The 27,914-nt window shown below is 40.1% G+C and overlaps 1 protein-coding gene across 1 annotated transcript in view; it reads right to left on the bottom strand.

Moving 5' to 3' along the window:
• The window catches only part of FMNL2 (formin like 2), a 144,578-nt gene that overhangs the window by 78,038 nt on the left and 38,626 nt on the right, over positions 1–27,914 (bottom strand). The window contains 2 exon segments of the mRNA XM_021719068.1: positions 12,614–12,766; positions 16,349–16,432. Coding sequence (XP_021574743.1) covers positions 12,614–12,766; positions 16,349–16,432 — 237 coding nt within the window.

The following is a 27,914-nucleotide window of genomic DNA, read 5'->3' on the forward strand; positions in this document are numbered from 1 at the left end:
CCGGGAGCGGCCACTGCACTCCAGTCTGGGTAACAGAGTGAGACTCCAACTCAAAAAAAGTAAAATAAAATAAAAATAAAATAAAATAAACACAATGGATGAGAAACAGAAAAATAAGCACTAAGTGGTGTGTTTATGATAATTCTGAGAGTATAGGAGAAAGACCTCTACTCAAGAGCAAAAGTCAGATGAGATTAAACACTGGACTTGCTCAGAGATTTATATCTGTAAAGCACCAAGCTCTTAGTAAACACTGCAATGGACACCATTGTTCACCAAGTGATGCCTTGATGTAAGTCAGACCACCCATCTATTGTCTCAACAACTCGCACACATTTCTAGACATTCAGCTATGTTCTAGTATGTGGGTTGAGTACATGTCTGTCTCTCCCTGAGCTTCTGCCAACCACAGACTGTATAATGCCACAGAACCTTCAATGAGTGTTTCCTGAATTGACTTAACCAGGACTTCCCAGAATCTGGCAGAAACGTTTCTCAAAAGTCATTCATGAAGGTTCCATGCCAACATTTGTAAGACTTGTAATATCTAGGTTCTAATGGCAACAAGAAAAAGGAAAGTTTTATTTTCTTCTCTTAAAAAAGCTATTTTTAAACAGTCTATCACACTTTCCAGATCTCAAGCTAATATCTACCTATAAATAAAGAATAGTAATTAGAACACCCTTGGAAGCTGATGTAACAGTTTCAACGCAACTGGATTGCAATGCCAACAGTGTATGTCACATAATTTGGCAGAATTGTACCCGTCTTTTATGGTTCCAAGGTCTGGACTAACAGAACTTTAACCAAGACTTGGGGTTTAGGTTTCCTCTCTCTTACCCTTCAGACATGACATCACTTGGGCATATTTTTTCTATCAATTAAACTCATAAAATATATAATGCTAAAAAAATGAGTCAAGCATTTTTCTGATTGTCTCTACAGCCAAAAGAAATAGAGCTGAAACAGTTGATCCAGATAGTTCAAAGCAGAGGTAGAAGGATAGCGGGATGAGGGGAGGAGGTGAGAGAGAGGGAGGGAGGGAGGGCAGGAGAGAGAAAGAGGGAGTGAGGGAGAAGTGAATACAATTCCTAACGAACTTTTAAATCAGGTATTAAAATTGTCTGTTTATCTGTATTTCCCCTTAGAGGACCAGATGAGAGCGAGAACAGAGCCTCTAATCAAAAGGTCTCAATACATGCCCTTTTTGAATAAAACAAGTGAAAAATAGGCTGCTAATCCATCATATGAATAGAGAGCCATTGTTAGTCTGAATTTTCTGATTTTTCATGATATCCCTTTGTCAAAGGCATTTGCTATCGGGTGGCTACTTAAACAGAATAGATCTGTGTGTGAACAGTGTCCAAGGAAATCATCTCATTCTAGTCACATTTAAATAAAACTATTTCTATGTTCATTCCAAATTATTCTCTCTTTTCATAAACCTACAATAAATCATTGCCAGTGAGCTGCAATGAAAATTTCATAGCCTGGCCTTCAAAACAGTACATATACTGATTCATCTATTCATTGTTTCCTAAAGGAAGCATGCAGTCTTACCACCTAACCACTGCTCAGACCATTCCCCCAGCTTTTCCTTTTTCCCAGTCATTCTTCTGAATCTTACTCATTGTTTCACATCCACACTGAGTCTCATGAATCTCCCCCTAGGTTCTGTTTTTCACTCCAGCCTCTAGATTTCTATATCATTAGTTTGGGCTATACTCACATGACATTTAACATGTATGCTAGTGTACACATGCATGAGTGCACATACAAACATGAATCCATGAATCATATACAAATATATTATTTAATATATCTTTCTGAATCCTTAGCACTTGGCAAGGTACCCTTCACATACCAAGTCCATAATGAATCTTGCCCAGATAGGTACACAGCTAAAGGATCTAGCTGTGCCCTCTTCAGTGATTTCATAAATCCTTTACAGTAGAAGGTCACCTTATTTCAAATCCTGCCTCCTTCACATACTGTTTGATTCCAGGCAAGTTGTTTAACAACTACAGGCCCCAGTTTCCCCATAGGGATAATCATAGTTGCTATGTCATAGAGGCAGCAAACTGTGAGCAAGATCACAGAAGACCCTTTGCACACAGTACTTGACATACAGTGGGCATTCCACAAAAGGCTTTCTTCCCAGTAAGAATTATATCAACACTCTATCTCTAAGATTCTTTTTAAAAATTGCTTCCATGAAAAATATTGCTTGGAGTAGGATTACTGTGTTAAGATGTATAAACAAATATCTAAATCTGAACTCTTTATCTCACCATGTAAATCTACAAGCTTACAGGTAGCAAATATTCAGATGAGGACTATTTGTGAAATATCACTCCATTAAAATAATAATCTTAGGAAAACCAATGAAACGCTTTTCATGAGGGAGTTTAAGAAGAAATATTAATAGTAGTTAATATATTAAAGGCAATGTGGATTTTAGTTTCTTCTCCACAGTGGGAGGGGTCAAATGGAATGACCTCCAAGCCCTTTCCAGCTTTGTATGTCTATGACCCTCTCTTTCCATTGGCCAGCTCTCCACCTCTGTCACAAAGTCTCTGTCCCTGAAATGACAAATTCTCCCCTTTCCCAAAAATGTCTGCTCTTTATGTAAGGCTATGCTCATCTCACATTCTTTCACTTCACCTCCACCTGCAGCAGCCTTCCCTCACCTGAGGACACTCTGATTACCACCCCAAGTCCAGTTTAAATTTGTCCCTTCCTCCAGGCCCTATGTTAGTACTCTATCCCCTTTCTCTAAAAGTGCACAGCATGTACTTATTGTCTATGTCATTTTTTTAATTCAAGTGCAATAGTATTAACCTTGGTTTTCTTAAAAGTTACTTTCTCTTACATGTGCAATACAGCCTCTGCCCTAACAGATCTAATATGCACAACAATATATTTGAATGGCATCATTACATTTAACTAGACATGTAGCCATGTTGACTGAAACCTATCTTATCTGAAGGTATGCCAGGCTTTCAGTTTAGGAGACAAGACAAACCTGGTTTTAACTGCATCAATATCAACATTTTTCCCTCTGGTCAAGCTAATAAATGCATGGTAAACACAGAATCCAATAGCTAATATAACTCAAGGTGTGTGTCATATTATAAAATGCTGAATAATTAATTTTAAATAGTTAAAAAATAAAATCTGGGTGAATACGTTCAGCTTCTTCTTCATGTGACACCTTGCACTGCCTCAGAACTCTGTAGAGAATCCCTACTAGCAAGAAGGCTCTCTCCAGATGCAGCCCCTTACCCCGAGACTTCTCAGATTCTACAACTTACAAAAAAATCCTGAAAGGGAAATGTTTTGCAAATGTGGAAGAGGTAAAACCAAAACCAGCAGAAGCACTTAGCACTCTAAAACTGAAGAATTCAAAAACTGTTTTGAGCAGTACACAAAGCTTCTGGATAGGTATATTGTATCAAACAGAAAGTACTTTGAAGGTGACAGAAGTTTAAATACTGCCTAGTCAGACGCTGGCAGCAAGGGCTGCAGAGGGAGCACAGCGAGGGTGCCCAGAGGCAGAGCCACACTGGGGAAGATGAAAGAGGCACCCTATCACCATCTTGAAAACTAGGCAGGGAAATGTTCTGGCTTGCTCACCACAGAGCAACAGACCCAACCTGATATCTGTGAATGGTTGATTAACTATTCAGGGGCTGATCATGACCCAGAGGGAATACCTAAAAAGTACAAACTCCAGAAAGATTGGACAAGTGCTGAGTCTCAGGCACCCCATCCCCTTACCCTGATTCAGTCATGAGACAAAGAGTGTGGCCAGAAAAAGATAAGGAAGCCCTCCAAAGAGATCAGTGGTGAGTCTGGGGCTAGCCCAAGCCCCACCCCCTCAGCAATCCTCTGAACAGCAACCCACACGGCTGGAGCATGACTGAGAAGGACAAACCAAGGCAGAGCCTGTACATCAGCTGCAATAGGAGGACTCCACTCCAGGATAAGACAATCCCATACCGCTCCACTGGAGGGGATCCCCCTACCATGCCAGAGAGAGATGGAAGTCCTGAAGCCCCTCCCACCCCTACAGCCCTCTCTTCCTTCTCTGGGCCAGACACTGGGGAGATTGTGAATGAAGCCAAAGTTCTGCAGGAACAGTAGAGGAGCACCTGAGGGGAGCAGCTAAAGGACTGTCACAAGAGGGTAGGTTTTTTTTTTTTAATTTTTCAATAATTTTCCTTTGTGAATGAATGTGTATACGAGGGGTCAATCCGCATTACCCTCACCATCCCCTTTTATCACTTTCTTTCTTCTTTCATTTTTTTTTCTCTGTTTATGTGTGTATGTGAGGGACTGAGTGTTCATCTTTCAATTTTTGTTTGTTTTTGCTTTTTTGTTCTTCTCTTATTTTAGTTTAATGTGTGTACGCATATGTGAAGGCTTGATTTGAATTCCTTTTTTTGTTTCTCTTCTTTTTCTTCTTCTTCTTCTTCTTCTTCTTCTTCTTTCATTTTGGGTTAGGGGTGTGTGTGTGTGTGTGTGTGTGTGTGTGTGTGTATGTGTTTGTGTGTGTGTGTGTTTGGTTTTCCTGTGTTTTGTTGTTTTTTGTTTCTGTTTTGTTTTGCTTTGCTGTTATTCCAGTTTGTTTTGCTGAGTGCATGTGTGTGTGTGTGTGTGTGTGTGTGTTTGTGTTGAATTGTTTTTTCCTATGGTTTCTGCTCTTGTTGCTCTGTGTTTTATTCTTCATTTTTTAAAATTTCTGTCGGTCTTATTTCATTCTACTTTTCTCTGTTCTCCTCATTGCAGTTACTGTATCTTGGACTCAGGGGGTACATACACATACCCACGGCACCATCATATAAGGTGGTGGTGGGGAGTGGGTCTCAGGGAGCTCATATCACAATCAGTGAACATTGTGATTTGCAAGTCGTTTCTGAATCCTAGTTCCCCATTCTCCATTTTATTCAGTTCTCAAAACTACAAGAGACAGCACAGTTTCCCATCCACAGCCCTGTTTCAAAACAGAACAAACTCAGAGCCCTGATCAGGGAAGAGTAGAGGGTTGAGCAAACATCAGAAGTGAAAACATCTTCCACTGCCACTGAGTAACGGAACTAAAGAGAAAAGAAAGAGACCTGTCACAAATGAGCAAAAATCAACAGAAGACCACAGGTAAGCTCCAGTGTAACAAAGAGAAAATGCCTGAAAAATAAGACCTCAGAGCCCAAACAATGGAAATCACCAACAACTGGCCCCAGAATACAACTGGGATTAGGGAATGGATGGAAAGCGTGAATAAGACTGAAAAAAGACAGATGCAACAATGAAAGAACTTGTAACAGAGATTTGGGCCATAAAAAATTTTATCCAGGATGACAGGCATGGAAAGCAGAATTATTCAAGCAGAAGAATCTCAGAACATGAAAACCAAAACATGGAATTAACCCAATCTGTAAAAAACAGAGAAAGAAAATGCAGAAAGAAAGAACAAAGTCTAAAGAGATGTGCAATTATATCAAGAGGCCAAAACTATGCCTGATTGGTATCCCAGAAGACAGGGAAATACAGATCACCTCGGAGGAAGTATTCCAGGAGGTTATCTAAGAAAACTCTCCTCATCTCACAGAGATGTGACCATAAGAGATACAGAGAATCCCCATAAGATATCAAGTGAGAAGACCAATCTCTAGATACATAGTAATTCACCTACACAAAGTTGGCACAAAAGAAAAGAGCAAAAGGCAACAAGAGAGAAAGGTCAGATTACCTACTGGGGAAAACCAAACAGAATAGCAACATACCTATTGGCAGGAACACTATAAGCTACAAGGGACTGGAACTAATATTCGAAGTCCTCAAAGATAAACAATTTCAACCAATAATCTCCTATCCAGTCAAGTTCAGCTTCATCAGCAATGGAGAATTAAAACCCTTCCTAGTCATCCAATTCCTAAGATATTATGCAGTTTTCAGACCAGCTCTAGAGAAGATGCTTAAAATGATATTAAGCACAGAGGAAAGAAAGGAAAAAAAAAAAAAAGAATGACCACGTACTTTCCAAAAGAATAGTAGAACACAGAATCAACAGAGAATACATCGCAACAGGAAACTTGAAAACATACACACATATCAACCCACAAGCTAAAAGAAAACAAAGAAAGAAAAACTTTATAAGAACCCATGACACGGATAAGCAATCACATTTCAATAATCAGCCTGAATGTGAATAGATTAAATGTACCACTGAAAAGACACAAAATGGCTAACTGGACAAAAAAACACCATGATCCATTATTTGATGCATCTAGGAAACTCATCTCACCACAAGGGACACACACAGACTCAAGGTCAGAGGATGAAAAAAGAGTTTCCAGGCAAACCGATCACAAAAGAAGGCAGGAGTCACTATCTTAATATCAGCCAAAACAACCTTTAAGATATCCAAAATTAAAAAGATATGAAAGGGCATTACATAATGATAAAAGATTTAATACATCAACAAGAAATAACCATCCTAAACATATATGCATCTAACACAGGAGCACCAGCATTTATAAAGCAGCTACTAAGTAAACTAAAAAAAGGTATTGACTCTAACACTAATATAGCCAGGGACTTAAAAATATCCCACTAACAACCCTAAATAGATCATCAAGGCAAAAAATGAACAAAGAGATCCATTACCTAAACTTGACATGCAACCAAATGGACTTAATAGATCCCCACAGAATATTCCACCCAACAACCACAGAATATACATTCCACTCACTACCACGTGGAACGTACTCCAAGATTAACCACATCCTTGGCCATAAATCAGCATAAACAAATTTCAAAGATTGAAATACTGTCATGCACATTCTCAGATCACAGTAGAATAAAAATAAATAATCAACACCAACAAAATTCTCCCAAAACCCACAAAGACATGGACACTAAACAGCATGATGCTGAATGACAACTGGGTCAACACAGAAATCAAAACAGAAATTAAAAGATTTCTGAAAACAAATGAAAAAAAAAAAAAAAAGAAGCATCCTACCAAAACCTGTGGGATACCATGAAAACAGTTCTAAAAGGGACAGTTCTAAAAGAGACATCAAGAAAATGGAAAGATCACAAGTTAACAGCTTAACAAATCACCTAAGGGAGCTGGAAAAACAACACCACCAAAACCCTAACTTTAGCAGAAGAATCCAGATCACCAAAGTAAGAGTCCAAATACAAGACGTAGAAGACAAAAATATCATAGAAAAAAATCAACAAAACAAAAAGCAGATTCTTTGAAAGAATAAATAAGACTGATGACCCCTAGCCAGAATGACCAAGAAAAAGAGAAAAAAAAGCCCAAACAAATACAATCACAAAGGCAAAAGATCAAATCACAACCGATCTCGAAGAAATACAAAGCATTATCAGAGATTACTATGCACACATGTATGAAAACAAACTTGATAACCTAAATGAAATGAAGGACTTTCTGACATCACACAACTTCCCCAGGTTGAAACAAGAAGACACTATTAAATAGACCAATAAAAACCCAGGAAATTGACTTCATCATAAGAAAATTATCTACAAAAAAAAAAGCCCTGAACCGGATGGCTTTCCAGCAGAAATCTACAAAACATACAAGGAGGAGCTGTTACCAATCCTACTGAAAGTATTCCAGGCAACTGAGAAAGATAGAATTCTCCCTAAATCATTTTATGAAGTTAACATCACACTGATACCCAAACTAGGTAAAGATCCAACAACAACAACAACAACAAAAAAACAGAACTACAGGCCAATATCCCTAATGAACATAGATGTAAAAGTTCTCAACAAGATTCTAGCAAATCAGATCAAACATCACATTTCAAAAATCACCCACCATGACCAAACAGGCTTCATCCCGGGAATGCAGGGTTGACTTAACATCCACAAGTCCATAAATGTAATTAAATAAATCAACAGGTGTAAAAACAAGAATCACATGATTATATCATTAGATGCAGAAAAAGCTTTTGATAAAATCCAGCATCCCTTCTTGGTAAAAACTCTCAAACACCTAGGTATAGAAGAAACATACTTCAAAATATTAAGTGCCATCTATAATAAACCTACAACTAGCATATTGCTAAATGGCCAGAAACTGGAAACATTTCCCCTGAAAACCGGAACAAGACAAGGTTGCCCACTCTTACCCATCTTGTTCAACATTGTGTTGGAAGTCCTAGCTAGAGTAATTAAATGAGAGAAGGAAATCAGAGGTATCTAAATAGGAAAAGAGGAAGTTATCACTCTTTGCTGATGATATGATCCTATACCTCAAAAACTCAAGAGAATCTGTCAAAAACCTACCTTCACTGATAAAGGACTTTGACAAAATCTCAGGGTACAAAATAAATGTGCAAAAGACAGTGGCATTCTTACACATCAACAACAAGCAGGCAAAGAACCAAATAAAAAACACAATCCCTTTCACAATAGCCAAAAAAAAGAAAAAGAAAAAGAAAAACCTCGGCATCTTCCTAACCAAAGAAGTGAAAGACCTTTACAAAGAAAACTACAAAACACTGCTTAAAGAAATCCAAGAAGACCAGTTGAGGGAAACTGCTAGGGGAGGGAAGGGCATACCTCATCAACAACGGTACTTGCATAATCAACGTATGTATACCTAACCCTGAATTGTACCCCACATCTTTACAATAAAAAAAAGTGGGCAAAAGACATGAATAGACACTATTCAAAAGAAGATATATGGACAGCCAACAGAAATATGAAAAAATGCTTAGCCTCACTAGTCATCAGAGAAATGCAAATCAAAACCACACTGAAATATTCCCTAACCCCAGAAAGAATGGCCATCATTAATAAAACAAAAAACAACAGATGCTAATGAGGATGCAGAGAAAAAGGAACACTTCTACACTGCTGATGGGAATGCAAACTAGTGCAACCACTTTGGAAAAGTGTAGTGTTTTTTTAAAAGAACTAGACATTGACCTTTCATATGATCCAGCAATCCCCCTAGTGGGAATATACCTGGAGGAACTCAAATCATTCTACAAAAAAAGATATCTGCATATGCATGTTTATTGCAGCACTATTCACAATAGTAAAAACATGAAACCAACAATGCTGCCCATAGAAACTGGACTGGACCCAAAAAAAAAAAGAATGGTACATACACACCATGGAATATTATGCAGTCATAAAAAAGGGTAAACATGTGGACTTCACAGCAACTTGCACGGATTTAAAGTCTATCATACTCAGGGATCTATCACAGAAACAGAGAACAAAGTACCACATGGTCTCACTCATAAGTGGACCCTCAACATTTATCATAATACTTTAAGAAAGGGATTAGCAATAGCAGGACACTGCAGGTGGCGGGGGAGGGAGGAGGATACAACATCAATAAGGCTACCTGATCGCAAACCAGGCAAAGTGGGGACCAAAGGGAGGCCCAAACTTTACCTGTATGATGACCACTAGTATACCTAATCCTGAATTGTACCCCACATCTTTAAAATAAGTTTTTATTAAAGTTAAAAAGTAAAGTCCGAATACAAGAAGAAGAATACATGTCAACATTAAAATTTTGTTCAAAAATCTTGTATTTTAGAAGTGCTTTTCCAATTTTTTTAAATCAAGCCCCAAAGTGTCTTAAATTTCCTAAAATCTCATTTTTTTTCTTCCAAGTCTAACCAATCCTTTTGCAAAGTGATAGTAGATTAGATTGCTGTATGTTATATCTGGAAATTAGGAAATGGAAACAAAAAACCTGCATTTGGACATAGAAGACACATATACCAGTTAAACAAAGCTACCAGAATAAATTATCTCTATAGAAAATGAATATTATCTCTTTCAAAAAGATATTGATATTGATATTTTAATATCAATACAAATCAATACAGCATAAAGTTTCAAATTCTTAAAATGAGGAATCATAATATGATAACAGCGTGTATCAATGTTGAAACGGCAATGGGCTTTATTCCAGTACAGTGTGTTGGAGCTATGCCATGAGGTTATCATATTATAACATGGAAAGCAGTCATAACGCCCTGCCACCATGCCCTGTGAGCTCTCTTGGGTGTCATTTTCACCCGTGACTTACGAGATTTTCCGGTTTGAAGCCTCATCATCAGTGTGTAAACTGAAGCTGCTCCAGAGGCAACAGGGGGAGAAGTAGCTCTGGTGGCATTTGAACTGAAGATGCTCAGGCACAGAAACCAATCTGGTGGTGGTGTGAGAGGTGAATGGAACCAGAGGAAGAGGAGAGAGCAGGACGAGAAAGGACAAAGTAGAGGAGAAGACGATCAGAAATGAGATGGTGGAATAAAAAAGAAGACAACATAAAGAAAGCCAAAAGCAAAGGCAGTGTGAGGAGCAGAGAAAGAAAGGGTAGAGGAGAAGGAAGAGAAAAAAAATGTAAACAATTTTTGGGTATATGAAAAGCAACATGTATGTACCATATGCCTGTACTTCTGATTGCTGTTTTTATAAGCAACAGATGCTATCCAATGATCAATGAAAAATACAGTTAGAATCCAGGCACAAATCATGAGCCACAAGAGCTGAACTATCACTGATTTACACTGCATTAAAAAAAAAACCTAAGCTTCAGGTCAATAAGTGGCATGAAAATAACTGCCATCTTGGCTTTCTTGAGTTCCTAGAAACTATAAAGCAGAGTCAAAGGGAAGTCGAATGTTCCGTTAGTGACCTTAAAACTGTTTAAACACAAAAAAGAAAAATATGACATTGGTTTCTTAGCTGGTCATCTTCAAGCACACCAGCCAATCAGAAATACCATGTTGTTTGTGTTTCTCCATATAGCATTTTCAATGTCTGCCTCCGTGTTTTTGGTCTGTATTTCCAATTGGAAATTAATCCTAGCCGGGTCCACCTTGAGCCAACTGTACAGAAGATCAGGCTGTACCCGCCTTCCTGTATCCAGGGTTACATCCCTCCTTGACCTAGGAAGTTTCCCAGATTCTCCTGATTCTTACATTCTACTGGAAACAACATGCACTCAATGAACAGTCTTCAGTACTTAAAAAAAAAAAAAAAAGCATCATGAATTATTAACCAGAAAAATAAATCCTTGTTAAGGTGGGAGCTGCCCAATATATGATACTTTCTAAGTATCTAATGATGAAAAACCAAATTAAATTGAACCTTGTAAATTAAATCCCTTACAGATAAGAACAGTTAAACTAGTGGTGAGAATTTCCATTCTAGTACTAAGGTGATCTGGGAATTCCTTAGGCACAACTGGTCTTTAACTTCCAAATCAGTTCGTGTATTCCCCTGCTCACATATGAAGTTGGTGCAGATTAGCAGGTTATATAACCACTGGCCTATTGCAAATACCATGAAGTATTTTGAAACATCACACTCTATTATTATTGAATCAATTCATTCTAAACCAATGAACATTTTTGGCATTTCTAAAAAGAAAAATCTGAATAGTTTATTGGAGGTATCATATTCAAACATCAAATCCTTCAGCAGAACTAAACTTCATTATAGAGAACTGTTTAACTTTCCATGATCAGACCAAGTCAAAGGTCGTTAAAAGGCAACCAAATACAAAAAGCTTGAGAGCCACAAAATTCACTGAATGCAATCTGACACTTGGACTCTAATACAATGATCAATGCCCATGGTGATCTTAAACACTTAGAGAAGTAAAGTCCCCTTGCCAGATCATGCCTGAAATAAATGAGATAAATTTTTCAAGCTACAAAGTGTTAGCAAAATGTTGAAATGAAGGGCTTACTAATGAAATTTTGTAATAGGCTCATGGACTACAGAAATCTTTATAAACTTGGTCTAAATGATATTGCTATCTTTGATAGGCAGGAGTTTTGATTAAGCCAGTAACATACAATAAACTTTGAGTACAGTGCCTGGCAAATTATAGAAGCTAAAGCATATTTTTCAATGAATGAATGATGTAGTTATGAGAGAATGAACAACTTCAGCAATATCAAACCCATTACTGGTATAGGAGCTCAGCACCAATTCTCCCTTAGCATGGTATTTCAGCCAGGAATGATTAGAGAGGGAAACTTTAGGAAGTTGACAACTGAAGCACACCTAGCCAAAGGAACACTGCTTGAAGGCATTTTGTTAATAAAAATCACTACAGCATTCTGCACCTGAGACTAAGAAAACTCCCCACAGAACATACCCCTGAGCCACCACTGGAAGAAAGGAAGGAACTGGAAGGGCAGGAAGAGCAACGAGGGGCTCTTTAGATCCTCAGATCTCAAAGGGCGGCCTTTACCCTGGAAACAGTACCTACATCAGGATGTCAGCACTCCCCCAGTTTCAAAACCTTATCTGCCTATGAATCTATCCTGTGGTATCATTAGGCAGCAGAATGCTCTCACTTCATGAGCTGAATCAAGGTACTGTATTTCCAGGAAGCTATTTAAAGCTATCGAGTAGTGCTCAAGGGAAGATCTCATGAACTCCTAAAGAAAATTTCACTTAGAGTCATTGGAAATGGAGGAGCTGTGGCAAGATAGGTTGTTCACCTGCCGAGGATCAGTAAAAGAAGTGAGAGACTCTGCTGTCCCAATCACCCTACCAAAGTTGCCTCTCGATTAAAGGAACTTACCGCAGTGCAGAATGTCTTCCAGAGCGGGAGACACTGTTGCCCACAGGTGAGGGCAGGTTGCTTCCTCTGTGCAGGTCTTCAATGGACCTGCTCCAGGGCTTTGATTTGTCCACAGAACTCTCCACAGTACTTTCCACGCTTTCAAAATCAAAACTAAAACAAAAGAAAATGCCACTGAAGACTTAAAAATTCACATTCACAAGCATACACAGATGCGTTTTAACTTGCTCTTCCCACATCTGCACCTCAGTGTGGGAAGTCTTTACAGACAAAGACGACTGAAAAGAAAATACAAATAATTTCTATGGACTCAGTGTCTTCAAAAATACAGAATGACAAATATTGGGTCTGGCAAAAGAGTAACAGAACAATGAACAGCAAAAATTAAAAAGCGGTGTATACTTGCATTTTACTTTATTTTATAAGGCTTGCTAACTTACCAATTGCTAACATTGCTCCGATGGAAAGGGGAGAAAAGATCGTACAGCTGTCTTCATTTTGCTTTAACAAGTCAATATGTTAGGCTTATACTAATTTATTCTTACCCATCAATTTTCACTGAGCATTTTCTCCTAGTGTGTTGGCAAGTATACTTTTCCAACCATATGTAATACATTACTAGCAAAGTTATGGATTTGCTTTGATTTTGAAATCTCCTCCCAACGTGGTGCTCTTTAAAGTAAGACTGTTGTTCCTCTGACATTTTTTGAGGTTATTACTCATGTTAACCACGCTAGAATAAACGGCAAGTTAAGTTGTTCATTCTTATACAGTTTTAGGAGCAAAGTTTTTAAACAGACGGGGCTTTGTGTTCATGCATTTTCCCCCCCTCACAAAGTCAGTAACTCTGCTTTCTCAAAAAACATTCTATTAATTGTTTCTACCCATAGTTCCACCAAGCAACACCAGATCAGACAGACAGTAGAACAGAAGGCAGCAACACTTAATATTCCCTGGAAGATTTTAGAAGATATAGCAGAAGAATTTAAAAAACACATATTGAGAAGAAAAGTATGACTTTTATTACAAAAGTATGACTGTCAAAATAAAATACTTGGTAAGAATGTTCTTCTGAAAATTGGTGGCGCTCTCTGCCTATCAACGATTAAACAGACAGCAGAGGTTGACACACAGAGTCAGTGTGGGCGTTTGATCACAGACAATTTTGTCATGTCTTTGGGTACAGGAAGCAATGCCGAACAGAAAAGAGATAGATTGGGGTAATCTAATAAAACTTCCACTAGTAAAAATAGAAAGCCATAATTGAGAAGGGAAAAGGCAAGGTGAGGGAGCATTCCCAAATCACTCATGGCATGCAGGAACACCCCCACCAGGCCACTCTGCAACCCCCATGCCATTCAGAAGGTCAGCACTCATGTGTTCCTCTCAGCTCATTGCCCAACCTCACACAACAGAAAAAGGAAACGCACATAAAAGTAAATGCTTCTGTTTTAGGGATGGGATATTTGTCTGTTGTCTCACATGTCATGGGCTAGGAAATTGTCACAACCCAAGGAACAGTAAAAAAATTTTCAGCCCATTAACTTCAAGAAAGGGGACAAATTATGTATCTACATATAATTTATTATCTAATTAAAGCAAAGCAAAACTAAACCAATATGCAAAGATTATAAAGTTAATGCAGAAAACCCCACAAGATATAAGTCAGGAAACAAGAGCTTTGAATTCTCATCTTCTGTGTGCTACTGTATTACGCTGTAGAATTTCCTCACAGCAGCACAACCTTGCCCCATAGGTCCTATGTGGAGGTACATTTAGGAGAACTGGTTGACAAGCTCTACTGTCATGTAGGTAAAGAATTCATTAGGGCAAACAAAATGCAGCATGCTATTCTTATGTTATTCCTGGTACTTCTTAGTCCTCTCTTAATTCCATAAATATTACTCTAGATTTTAAAATATGCAACAGGGTAATATATTCTGTCTTATCACATAATATGAAGCATGAGGCAGATTAGTAGTAATTTTCTATGTGATAGAGATAGATATGAAAGATCCTTTGAAAATGTATGCTATACAAGGAAGGACTTTATTGTTTTTTTTCCAGCAGTCTATTCCATCTAATATACAAAAGGTATCAAAACTGAAGCCTATCCAGATAATTTCAGTTAATAGTTTAGTTTCAGTCGGGCTCGGTGGCTCAGCCTGTAATCCCGTGCTTTGAGAGGCTGAGGTGAGTGAATTGCCTGAGTCCGCAGGTTCGAGACCCGTCTGGGCAACTTGGCAAGACCTCATCTCTACAATAAATCAAAAAATCAGCCGGGCGTGGTAGTGCGCGCCTGTAGTTCCAGCTACTTGGAAGGCTGAGGCGGAAGGATCACCGGAACCCAGTAGGTCAAGACTGGGGTGGCCGGGAGTGGCCACTGCACTCCAGAGTCTGGGCGACAGAGGGAGACGCCAACTCAACAACAACAACAACAACAAAAAATAGTTTAGTTTCTGCATCTGTAAGGTAGGCATAATTATAGCTTTCTCCTGACAAGTTCTCAGGGAAGTGATGTGGATTATAAGATAACATCTGGTTAAGTCTTAGGACTCTTTTGGAGTGAGGCAATATAAAAAACAACTAACTGCTCTTAAATCAAGAGTGGAAGAGGAATACACCACCTAGGCTGAAAGATCTTCCAGTCAAATTAAAAATACTAGCTGGGCACAGTGACTCATGCTTGCATCTCAGCACTTTGGCAGGCCAAGGTGAGAGAGAATTGCTTAAGCCCAGTAATTCAAGACCACCCTGGGCAACACAGTGAGACCTCATCTTTTTAAAAAGAAAAAAAAAAGTTAGCCGGTTAGCAGGGTGCGATGGCATGCACCTATAGTCCCAGCTACTCAAGAGGGCCAGGCAGGAGGCTCGCCTGAGCCCAGGAGGTTGAGGCTGCAATGAGCTATAACCGTACAACTGTACTCCAGCCAGGGCGACAGAGCAAGATCCTATCTCAAAACAAACACTAAAACAAAACAAAAACCTGTATTATTGCCTCAATCTGTATATATAAGAGTATATCAGTGAATACTGAAGTGCTAATTGATTTAAGAAGAAAATATGGAGAAGAGACTGTCTCGTTCAAATGTTCACTTTCCAGTTGTATTGCAAATCATTCCAGAAGCCAAGAAAATGGGAGAATTACAAGGCAGATTTTTTTATAAGTTGACTTTTTTCCTGCTCTGCCCAGTTATTTTCTCCTTCAGCTTGTGGGCAAAAATTAAAACAATACAAGCACATATAAAGTCAAAAGGAAAAGTCACCTGTTTACTTCTTCCTTCAGTGCCACTATGTTTGGTTACTCCTTCTGCAATCATTTTCTGTGTATGTACTAACATATACAAATATACATATAGACATTATTTTTAAAATAGAAAGGGAGTCATTCTTCTGTGTCACCAACAATATATCGTATACCTCTTTCAACAGCCTAGAGTATTTGAACATACAGACATATGTAACTTACACCCTAAAAAAAAAAAAATGCTTCCTTTAAAAATAAGAGCTCCTTTAAGGGTGATTTTTACTCATCTGTTTTATTTGTACTTTAAAGGCATCTCTAACATCGATCATGTGATTTGTTTTTAGTTACCCAAACAGAAACAAATCTCCTTAAGCCCTAACACATCTGCTTCTAGGTTTCTCCCTCCATGTAGTATAAAATTTTACCACGAAGTTGCATCTTCTGTGACCACATACAATTCAAATGCAAACAAGCCAAGTTTTACTTACGTTACTGCATACTGTGCAAATGACAGATATTCCACTAGAACATCAAGACCTTTGTTTTCTTCATTCAGAAACTCTCTGACCCATCTGTTGGGGGAGGAGAAAAAAGTCATTGAAGAGATTGATCATATAACCTGCTGTGTAAAGAACACAGTGGAAAATTTTGTTTTTCCACCAGAAACTTGCATTGCCTGAAAGGAAGTACAGAAGAAGGCCTAGTCTACTTCACATGAGTTAGGAGCTTTTCAGACAGAGTAACTAAGAAAATCACAACGTTTCAATGCGCAAGAATAAGGACTACAAGGGGCATGTGTACCATCTTTGCATTTCACTGCTTAGGAGACCTAAGATAACCTATAAGAACCTTTCTTTAAGGAAGGTACTTGCTAAATGTACTTTCCCCAGCACAACTGGCCTATAGCCTGTTTGTTGAAGGGGCAAGACTGCACCGAGACTGAGCAGACTGGGGACATGACAACATAACCACTGAAATCCAGGCAGGATTCCAAATCCATGGTCAACTCCTTGGCACACTAAGCTACAGAAACCACTGAATTAGCCAGTGAGAGACCAGTGTTTATGGGCTTTTAGAAACTCAATAGGAATAATGATTTGCTTAATTTTTTCCATGAATGTTAAAACCTTTCAAAAGGCTGCAGGCACTGTATATCAAGGCCAACACATGACAAATACCTTGTTTTTTAAAATTCATTTTAAAATAATTTTACCTGGTATTTGAATCACACTCAACAGTTCACTAAGAATGTTTATACATTTTTATTTGTTCTTCGTAATAACTCTGATAGACAGGGTAGTCAAACAGAATCCTTAGGTAAAAGGTTAAATACCTGTTACCCCATTTTATAAGTTTTCTCCAGTGCACTCATCTTTAAAGAACATGTGATACCCGATTAAACCTTCACTAAGTGTGAAACTACAAAAATACGAAGTACAAAGGTCTGTTCCTATGGCTGAAATGACACTTGAGGTTGAATGCCAACTGCATTCCTCAGTGGTTGCTTCCCACCATGAACACCAAGCCGAAAGGTTGATAGTGAGTATGAAGCCAGTTTTGCTAGCTATTAAAACAATGGGGGGGAGACACTGGGACAATCCTACCATGTGTCCCTTAAAGTGTCTGTCTTAAAGGAAAAAAAAATTCCTGTAAGCTCAGGCTGGATGCCTGTTTTTTAAATTATGTTTTGGGGAGTTCCTTTCTTTTCTCCTTCTCCCCTTCCCCTTCCCTTTCCTTTCACTTTCTTCCTTCCTTTTTGTTTGATTTTGTTTTATTCTCAAACTCATTCTTTCTTCTATTTCATGATGTAAACTTTGGTCTGCAGGTAGTTCCAGAAGGCAGTAAAGTGGGAAAAATAGAAAGCCTGACTTGTATTTTCCCCCAAAGTGCCTCAAGTAGGTGACTACAAGCCATAGGCACTTGACAAAGCTGCATGTAAGCATATAACATTTAATTTAAAAGAGACCTGGAGTGACAACATTGGCAAAGAAAAAACCCGGTAGTGTGACAGAGAGAGGCTAAAAACAGTTAAAATTATTTCTTTTAAAAAATCAACCAGCAAGCTCCAAACCTGCTAGACATGAAACGTGAGAAAACAAAATAGCCACAGGCCACTTTCCTGGAAATGCAAGATAGTAATTGATTCACAACCTTACCTCTGCCAATTCTCTCTTCATGAAGTTATTGGTTTACAACCCCTGCTTGTCATGTATACCCTGGAGACAATTTGTTCTTTGAAAATCTGGTTTTGCTAAATACGACCTTGCAAATTCCAAAGAAAAATGAATAGTCATACAACCCAACACCCCTCCCTTACCTAAACTTACATTTAAAATCCCTCCCCTCTTTCTCCAGGTTGCTCAGCCTTGGAGCATTAGCCCACTGAGTCACGCTGGTGCTAATAAAATGCTACTTCCTAAGATAGCCTCGGTGTCATGGTTTCTCTATTTTCCCACAGCATTTCTTGGTGCATGGGCCAGGAAAGGGAGAGTTTGGAGATGGTGTGCTCCACCTCCTTTGTCATTGGGGTATGACACCCAGGGCAATGGGAGAGGCAATTTCACCTGGCACGCAGTGGACCTTTTGATCCTAGCACCAAGGCTTGGACCTTGAGAGCACAACAGGGGCCCAAAAAGAGGCACAGAAACCGATGTGAGGAATACCGCCCAGCGGAAAGGGTAGGAACAAGGGCCTTTGCATAGACCTGCCAGCAGATGGCAGAAAGGGAGCTTGATCACCTCATGGAGAACACTAGTAGTCTCCAGTCTGAAGGAAAGGACTGAAAGGCAGTGGAAGGAAACTGTCTTGAGATGAACCCATTGACCCCTAGGATTAGGGTGGAGAGTTGGAGAATGGGCTGTGTGATTACTTGTGAATGAGATGAACAGCGGAAGGGTTCTGACCTGATCAAAGGGCCGAAGTAAGTGCTGGGTCCTGATCTAAGTCGATGATCACCTCATACAGCTGAGGGCAGCTCCAACCCTGTTGCGAGGTTGGTCCGGGTTGGGGGTTTACACTAACCTGTAAATTGCTAAGAGGTGTCTGAAATATCTCTGTGAGGAGTACGGCTGGAAGAGGACGAAACAACTGTTTCCCATACCCCTCGTTCCCTTATTTGTGTGTGTCTGTCATCTGTTAGGGGTAAGAAATGAGTGGAAACCAAAGTAAGAATACCTCGCTTGATTATATGCTTAAGAACTTTGACAAATGTTTCTGTGGAGATTGTTATGGTGTCAAACTGTCTTGGAGAAAGCTCCACACGTTCTGTGAAATAGACTGGCCCTCCTACCAGAGGGATCCTTAGATAGAAAAACCATTAGGAGAGTACATAGAATTATAATAGGAGAGCCAGGTCACCCAGACCAATATCCTTACATTGACTGTTGGCAGGATGTGGTCCTTGCATGGCCCTCTTGGCTAAAAGCTTGCTGGGAAGACAATTGTAAAATTATGGTAGCCCTCAAAACCGTCCAGTCCAAATGCCCATCAGAGTCTGATGAGCCGGCTGATGAACCAGAAATCCTATCACCCTATTGTCCAGTCTACCCACCATTGCCACCTGCTCCAATGGCATCAACCACTATTAGAGGCTCACAATTGGAATGTACCCCTAAACCTAGTACATCTCTTAAACAATCAGAGGCCACACCCGAACCACCTGATCTGACTCCCCACACCAAACCCAGAAAGCAGCTACCAGAATGCATGTCTGACTTTACATCTGGGGAATGTTGTGGTGCCTTCCAGATGCCACTGAGGGAGACTAGGGGACCTATTTATTATGACCAAGAAAGGCCAGATCCAAGGTGGGCAACACACATTTGTGTACCAGTCTTTCACCACCACAGATGTCCTGAATTGGAAAAATCATACACCATCCTTCACAGAAAGGCCTCAGGCTATGATTAATTTAACACAGTCTACTATCCAGACCCAGAGGCCAACCTGGGCAGACGGCCACCAACTCCTCCTGACCCTATTCAATACTGAGGCATGTTGGAGAATTACACAGGAGGCTATAAAATGGCTAGAGGAACACACCCCAACTGGAGCACGCAATGCCCTGGCATATGCCGAAAATCAGTTCCCAGAGGAGGACCCCCAATGGGACCCCAACAGTAACCAGGGGCTGCAAATGCTTGAATGATATCAGGAGGCCCTCCTAAGAGGTATGAGAGAAGAAGGGGAAAAGGCCATAAATATGAGCAAGGTCTCTGAGGTGTTTCAGGGAGCTGACGAGAGCCCAAGCTAATTCTGTGAGAGACTCTGTGAAACCTTTCAGCTTTACACCCCCTTTGATCCAGAGGCAACCAAAAATCAGCGTATGGTAAATGCAACTTTTGTTTGGACAGTCCCAGGGGGATATCCAATGTAAGCTACAAAAACTAGAGGGTTTTGCTGGAATGAATATTAGCCAGCTGCTAGAAGTTGCCACTAAAGTGTACATTAACTGAGATAAGGAGGCCCAACAAGAGGCAGGCTGAAAGCAGAAAAAGAAAATGGCTATGCTTGCTGCTGCCATTGTGCGTACTAGATAATGGGCCCACTGGGAGAAAACAAAGGCAGAGGTCAGGGAAGAAGACAGCCAGGTCGGCAGTTTCCCAGAGCGAGGCCCAGACTGCCTCGGCCTGCCCAGGGACCCCTGAACTCCATCTAGCAGCCTACACAAGGGACATCACAACTCCCTATGAAGTCAGGGAGAAACCAGTGTGCCTATTGTTACCAAGAAGGCCACTGGAAAGATGAATGCCCCCAATGAATAGCTGATGAGGAAGCTCAACAGAAAAATAGCCCACAAGGTTCCACATATCAACAGGACCCACCAGCTCCTAATGGCTTTATGGGCCTGGCCTCTATGGAAGGACTGCAACAAGAATAGGCCAGACCAAGCTCCCTACTATCTTTAGGTCCCCAGGAGCCTACGGTCAGCATGACAGTAGGGGACCAATGTATGAACTTCATGGTGGACACGGAAGCCGAACACTCCGTGATCACCCAGCCTGCAGGTCCCTTCTCCCAAAAACAGGCTAATGTTATGGGAGTCACTGGACGTCAAGCCAGATATCCCTTCACGGTGCCACAACACTGCACAGTTGGTGGCCATGAGGTCATACAAGAGTTCCTGTATCTCCCAGATTGCCCTGCAGCCTTAATGGGATGAGACCGCCTGGGAAAGCTTTGAGCACAGATAACCTTTGATTCTCCTGATTACATAACTCTGAGATTAAGAGACCCAGAGGCTAAAATCATGACCCTAACTGTCCCCTGGGAAGAGGAATGGTAGCTCTACAGCCTAACAGAGGCCTCACAAAAATCTCCAGAGCTGCCATTTTGAGTACCAGGAATGTGAGCAGAGGACAATCCTCCATGACTGGCAAGAAATATATCCCCCATGATTGTGAAACTAAAGCCAGGGGTGAGCTAGTCCATCAGAGGCAGTACTTCATCCCACGCAAAACACAAATAGGAATCCACAAGCACCTGGAGAGGTTCTTGCATTATAGAATCCTCCGGGTTTGTCAGTCAGCTTGGAATACGCTTCTGTTGCCAGTGCACAAGCGAGGCACAGATGACTACCGGCCAGTTCAAAACTTGCAAGCTGTAAACCAGGTCACGGTCACTCTACACCCTGTCGTCCCAAACCCATATACACTGCTGGGTCTCATCCCTGCTGAGACTGCTTTCTTCACCTGCTTGGACTGTAAGGACACTTTCTTCTGCATCCTCCTGGCTCCAAGAAGCCAGTCGATCTTCACTTTCCAATGAGAGGACCCAACAAACGGCACCAAGGGACAGTTAACTTGGACCCAGCTGCACCAAAGATTCAGAAATTCTCCAACCATCTTTGGTAGGGCACTAGCCTCAAATTTAAAAAGCCCTTCCAACACACCAGTGTGGCTATACCTTGCTACAGTATGTAGATGACTTACTGTTGGCAGCACCAACCCGGATAACTGTATGCAAGGGACTCAACAACTGCTCACCCTCCTGTAGAAGGCAGGTTACAAGGTCTCAAAGAAAAAAGCCCAAATATGTCAAGAAAAAATTAGATATATAGATTTTCATTTGTCCCAAGGCCAACACCAACTTGACCCTGAAAGGAAACAGGCAGTGTGTTCAATATCAGTCCTAACTACCTGGTGTCAAATCCAGGAGTTTTGGGGGGCTGTGGGATTCTGTAGAATTTGGAGAGCCAGGCTTGGTGGCTCAGCCTGTAATCCCGCGCTTTGGGAGGCTGAGGTGAGTGGATTGCCTGAGCCTGCGGGTTTGAGACCCACCTGGGCAACTTGACGAGACCTCATCTCTACAATAAATAAAAATTAGCCGGGCATAGTAGCACATGCCTGTAGTTCCAGCTACTTGGAAGGCTGAGGTGGAAGGATTGCCAGAGCCCAGCAGGTCGAGGCTACTCCTGGCCTCCCGCTCCCGGCCACCGCACTCCAGTCTGGGCAACAGAATGAGACTCCAACTCAAAAAAAAAAAAAAGAATTTGGATACCTAACTTCTCCATCATGGTAAAACTCCTCTATGAAGGCACAAAGGAGAGTGAACAGGAGCCTCTGCTATGGGAAAAAGCTCAGCAACAGGCCTTTAAACAAATTAAACAGCCCGAGAAACTCATTTAGGCTAGGTCCAGCTTCCGCCAATAGTCCTTCGAAGGGTAAGGTCTAGCCCCACAAAACAGGTTTCTTGCCTTTTGAAATCCTTTATTGGTGGCCACCCCCTCTTGTGAAGGTCATACAGGGAAACTTAAAGGAGTTAGGAAATCTTACTCTAAAACAACAAATGCAAGCCTTAGATTCAGCCTCAAATGCCATCCATTATCAAGTCAAAGAATGGCTACCAATTAGTTTAACTACCAATGCCCATTCTTTTAAACCAGGTGATATGGTATAGGTAAAATAATGGAATGGACAGCCTCTAAAACCCCTCTGGAGGGGCCCATTTACTGTACTTTTGTCTACCCCAGCTGCAGTCAAAGTAGCCAAAATAGTTCCCTGGATCAATGACAGCAGAGTTAAGCCTGCCTCCCAGGACTGGCAGTACACCACAAATCCATCAACTCCCCTTAAGCTGACCCTCTGGAATGTTACCGAGGCCAATGGAAAACCCAAAACGAATTCCCCAAGCCCTGCTCTAGTCACTCTGGGGCTGGTTAATCTACGCACAGCTGAAGTTTGAGCATCTATCGGCCTTGCTCCAGCCACACACCAGACACTGGATGATCTATGCATGGCAGAAGTTTGAGGACTCAACAGAATCAACACCATACTGATAAGATCCATTAGCCTTGCTTCAGCCACACACCACACACTGGAAACTGGCTGATCTATGCACAACAGAAGCTTGAGGACTCAACGGAATCAACACCCTACTAATAAGCCATTGTTTCACTTTGTTAGTCTTTGTATTTGCCAGTTGTTATATTGTTTGTTGTTTTATTTGCTATAAGACTGACTTTATTTGCTACAGGACTGGCAGAGTCGACCCCTACAAATTGGACATGCTGGAAAAAGGTCTCACTAGCATTTCTGTTATTTCTTATATTAAAAAGCTTGCCATGACCCAGTACAAAAATGGTTTGGCATAAAAATTGGTTTGAAAATATGTTCTCAGGTCTGGGAGGATTTAAGTACAACATTGAATCTGTAATGCTATTGTGGGAATCCTGTCTTATCCTCCCTTGCATAGCCCCAGTAATTATGAACTCCTTCTCTAAGTTTGTGGAAATAGTTGTTGAGCAAAAAACTGAAGGCCACATAACGTTAATGTATCAAATTGAAGATGATACTCTTTAACCCATGAAAGGTAGAGCATCAAAGGGGGAATGTGGCAGAGAGAGGCTAAAAACAGTTAAAATTATTCCTTTAAAAAAAAATCAACCTGCAAGCTCCAAACCTGCTAGACATGGAACATGAGAAAACAAAATAGCCACAGGCCACTTTCCTGGAAATGCAAGATAGTAATAGATTCACAACCTTATCCCCAAATCCTCTCTTTGTGAAGTTACTGGTTTACAATCCCTGCTTGTCATGTATACCCTGGAGATAATTTTTCTTTGAAAATCTGGTTTTACTAGATACAACCTTGCAAATTCCAAAGAAAAATGTATAGCCATACGACCCAACCCCCCTCCCTTGCCTAAACTTACATATAAAACCCCTCCCCTCTTTCTCTGGGTTGCTCAGCCTTGGAGCATTAGCCCGCTGTGTGTCACAGTCTCTCTGTTTCCCACAACAGTATGTCTCACAAAGTGGCTTTGTTATGAGAGCTAAACAAAACTAACAGGGCTGGCTAATAATTGAGGCTGATTTCAAAACAGCCACATACATGATTTCACAGCATCCACTTCTAGATCTTATTTTTATTTGATTTATTTATTATTTTGTATGCTGCTAGGTCCTAGGAGATATGGATCATTTTTAAATGCTGCTGAGTAGAAGCTTAGAAATACTAAAATGATTTTTTTTTAACCTTTTATATAACTGGCTGGAGAGTTAAGAATGGCTGAAACTCACTATCAAAATCTGATGACTAGCTACTCTTTAAATTCAAGTTCCTTAGCATCTCTTAGTCTTTTCCACTGGCCAGGTCTATGGGCTCTGATTGTACAGTTTAAACTGGCCCTTGGTGGAAGGTGTCCTTTTAATAGAAAAAATTAAAAAATAATATGCAGTATCAGTTTCACATGTTCTGTCTCAGTGGCTCATAAAAACACACTAATTTAAGAGTTGAGAAAAAGTGCCATTGCAGTTCCCTCTGTTGATTTTCCAGACATAGTGGCCCTGGAGGAAGAGATAAACAAGAGACTTTTCCTTTTTACTTTATATGTATTTGTATTATTTTGATTTAAGAGTATTTGACCATCCAGAATGCACTCAGTGCCACTCTGTGTCAACCACTGGAACCTCCATCTCACCTAGAAAGTTCAGCCACCAATTTGGACAAGAGGCAAGTGACTCACAGATGAAAAATAAAATTTCCTAAAGTAGGAAATAGCCAAGTATAGCCAGAATTAGAGTTCTCTTAACATGTTAATATGCATATATTTTGATGTAGGAATAAAGACTATTAATGAGTTTCTCTTACTTCACTTCAACATTCTTATCAATGCTCCTTCCTCCACGTGCTGACCTTGAGTGAAAGTGCCTTAAAGACAATTTTCAAAGTGAAAGGCAAGAGTTTTCTAGTTAACTCCTAAAAAGTTAGCTAGACTGTAACATGTCCTGCCTCTGGTTTAATTTCATGCAATTAACATCTTTTCCTAAACTACAAGACCCTCCCTGGGATTGGATCTAAACTGACACCCTTAGCTGATTTAGGAAAGAAGGAGATAAATCCATCAGGGTTGGCTACCTTACCCCCTTTATCAAATTATATCAGGTTAGCAAAGGCATTTCAGCAATAAGGGTATGGTTTATAAGAAACAAAGAGCCTTCATTCTTTCTGCTGTCATCTTGGTCTCATACTTTTCCACTAGGGATATTCTGTATGGGAGAGAAAGGGTTGAAAGGAAATTTCTGTGATCACTTCAGCAGTACTCATACTAAAATTGCAATGACAGAGAAGATTAGCATGGTCCCTGTGCAAAGATGACATGCAAATTCGTAAAGCATCCCGTATCTTTTAGAGTGATATCATGAAAACTGGAGACTCAGAGGGGGGAGGGTGGGAAAGGTGGAGGGACAAAAACACCTATCAGGTACAATGTGCACAAGTGGGAGTGGTGGGTACACTTAAAGTTCAGACTACTTCACCACTATATAATGCAAACATGTAACCAAAAACTATTGTACACCTTAAAGCTACTGAAAAAGAAAAACAAAAAGAAAAACTGAACTTCCATGGAAATTAAAGAGCAAGAAAAGAAAATAGGTAAAGATGGAAAAGGATGGTTTTCAAAGCAGTATCTTGAATCTAAAGGCACTCAAAGAATATGGATGCCTCACTTTGCAGATTTATGTAAATGATCATGTCATGACTGTATCATATCTTTAAGGCTCCCATAGTAAATTATTTCCATTTTCACCTCTATGCATGCTACACACACTTCCTTTTATGTTGCCAATAGGCAAATAGTTTCAAATTGAGTGATTATATGTTTTGGAAATTAGAATTATTTCCAACTCTGCATGTACAACTTTTTGAGTGCCTCACAGATTCAGAGTAATTATCATATGTAAATCTGAATTTAAGCAAATTCTGAATCAGATGCATAGGACTGGAAAAGACAGGAATAATGAAAAATAGCTGCAGAAAAAATTGAATTCAAGTAAGGGTTGCAAGTGCAAATGCCAACAGTTGCTGTTTTAGTGTAGACTGGTCATACCTCATACCTTTATTATAAATCTTTGTTCTGTCTCCCCAAATCTTAGAACCTTATTTGTTCTCATATAAAAAAGTAAGTCTTAGCAGGCCTCAGTGGCTCAGCCTGTAATCCTGCGCTTTGGGAGGCTGAGGTGAGTGGATTACCTGAGTCCAAGGGTTCGAGACCTGCCTGGGCAACTTGGCGAGACCTCATCTCTACAATAAATCAAAAAATTAGCTGAGCATGGCAGTGCGCGCCTGTAGTTCCAGCTACTTGGAAGGCTGAGGCGGAAGAATCGCTGGAGCCCAGCAGGTCGAGGCTGCAGTGGCCGGGAGCGGTCACTGCACTCCAGTCTGGGTGACAGAGTGAGACGCCAACCCAATACATACATACATACATACATACATACATAAAGTCTTAAGGAACCTTTCAGTTTTCAATTTCTAAGCTCACCCAAAGCATCTCAAAGATGCACAAGAGAAATGGACAGACAGTTCACTCTCTTTGCCAGTCTCTTTTAGCGAGCAGTCCTATAGGCATATTGTAGGAACTGAAGTTGCTGAAAAATCATGAAAAGCAAGAAGAAGAAGCATCACTCAGATTCAATACTGACTGCCAGATCTATTCTATTAGGCAGTGCTGCAAACAGTTTCTCAAAGTATAGGTCACATACCACTAGGGGTCCCTGAAACTCTCTCAGGACATCTGCGAGGGTAAAACTATATAAAAAGATTAGGAGGTTAGTCATTTTCAATCTGTTGACACTGACGCTCATGGCATGCAAAAAAAAAAAAAGCATATAAAACTGCTGCCACCAAAGAATATGCCTATTCATTGTATTCTTCACCTCATGCATTCAAGGGATAGGGGATAAAAGCCAATTTCACTTACGAATGCCCTTAGTTAAGCAGTAAAAATTATTGGTTTTATTAAAGCTTGCTCTTTGAGAACACATCTTTTTAATTTTCAGTGTGACAAAATGGGAAGCTCACATAAAGTGCTTCTGCTGCCCACCCAGTTACCATGGCTGTCTCAAGAAAAAAAGCACTTGTACAATTGTTGGAATTGTGAGCTGAACCAGCCTTTTTTTTTTCATGGGATATCAATTTACTTGTAGTATTGACTGACAAACTATGATGATTCAGTTTGGTATATCTGGCAGACAATTGCTCAAAAAGAATGAAGTAAGCCTGTCATCTCTGGGATAACAATAGATAATATTTGTTGTCCAATGACAACTTTTGAGCTTTCAAACAAAAATTAGAATTTTGGTAAACCTGTAATTTATCACTTTTTGACACCTTCCCAATGCTTAAAACATATTCTAATCAGACTGGAGAATAAAGCAAATTATTAACAAATGCAATTTTTTTTTTTAAATTGCAGAATGACAAGCTTCAACATTTGGAAAACACCGTTTCATCCAGTTATTCTGATCTTCCAAGTAGCCAATGCATGATGTTAAGAAATCATGCCTTACAACCATGCATGGGTAAAAGGACCCAATAAAAATGCAAGACAGCACATAGAACACAAAGAGCTCGTTGATACAATGCTAGATACTACATTACAATTACCTTTAAAAATTAATTACCACCTATTGAAATTTGGCATAGTACCAAAAGAGAATATCCACAATTATTTGAAAAGACCATTTAAAAAAGTCCTCCTTATCCAAATAGGAAAAAAGGAAGTTATCCCTCTTTGCAGATGACATGATTCTATACCTCGAGAACCCAAGAGAA

Source organism: Carlito syrichta, unplaced genomic scaffold, assembly GCF_000164805.1.
Source record: "Carlito syrichta isolate Samal-C Ts95f unplaced genomic scaffold, Tarsius_syrichta-2.0.1 Scaffold314111, whole genome shotgun sequence".
Classification (NCBI taxonomy): domain Eukaryota; kingdom Metazoa; phylum Chordata; class Mammalia; order Primates; family Tarsiidae; genus Carlito; species Carlito syrichta.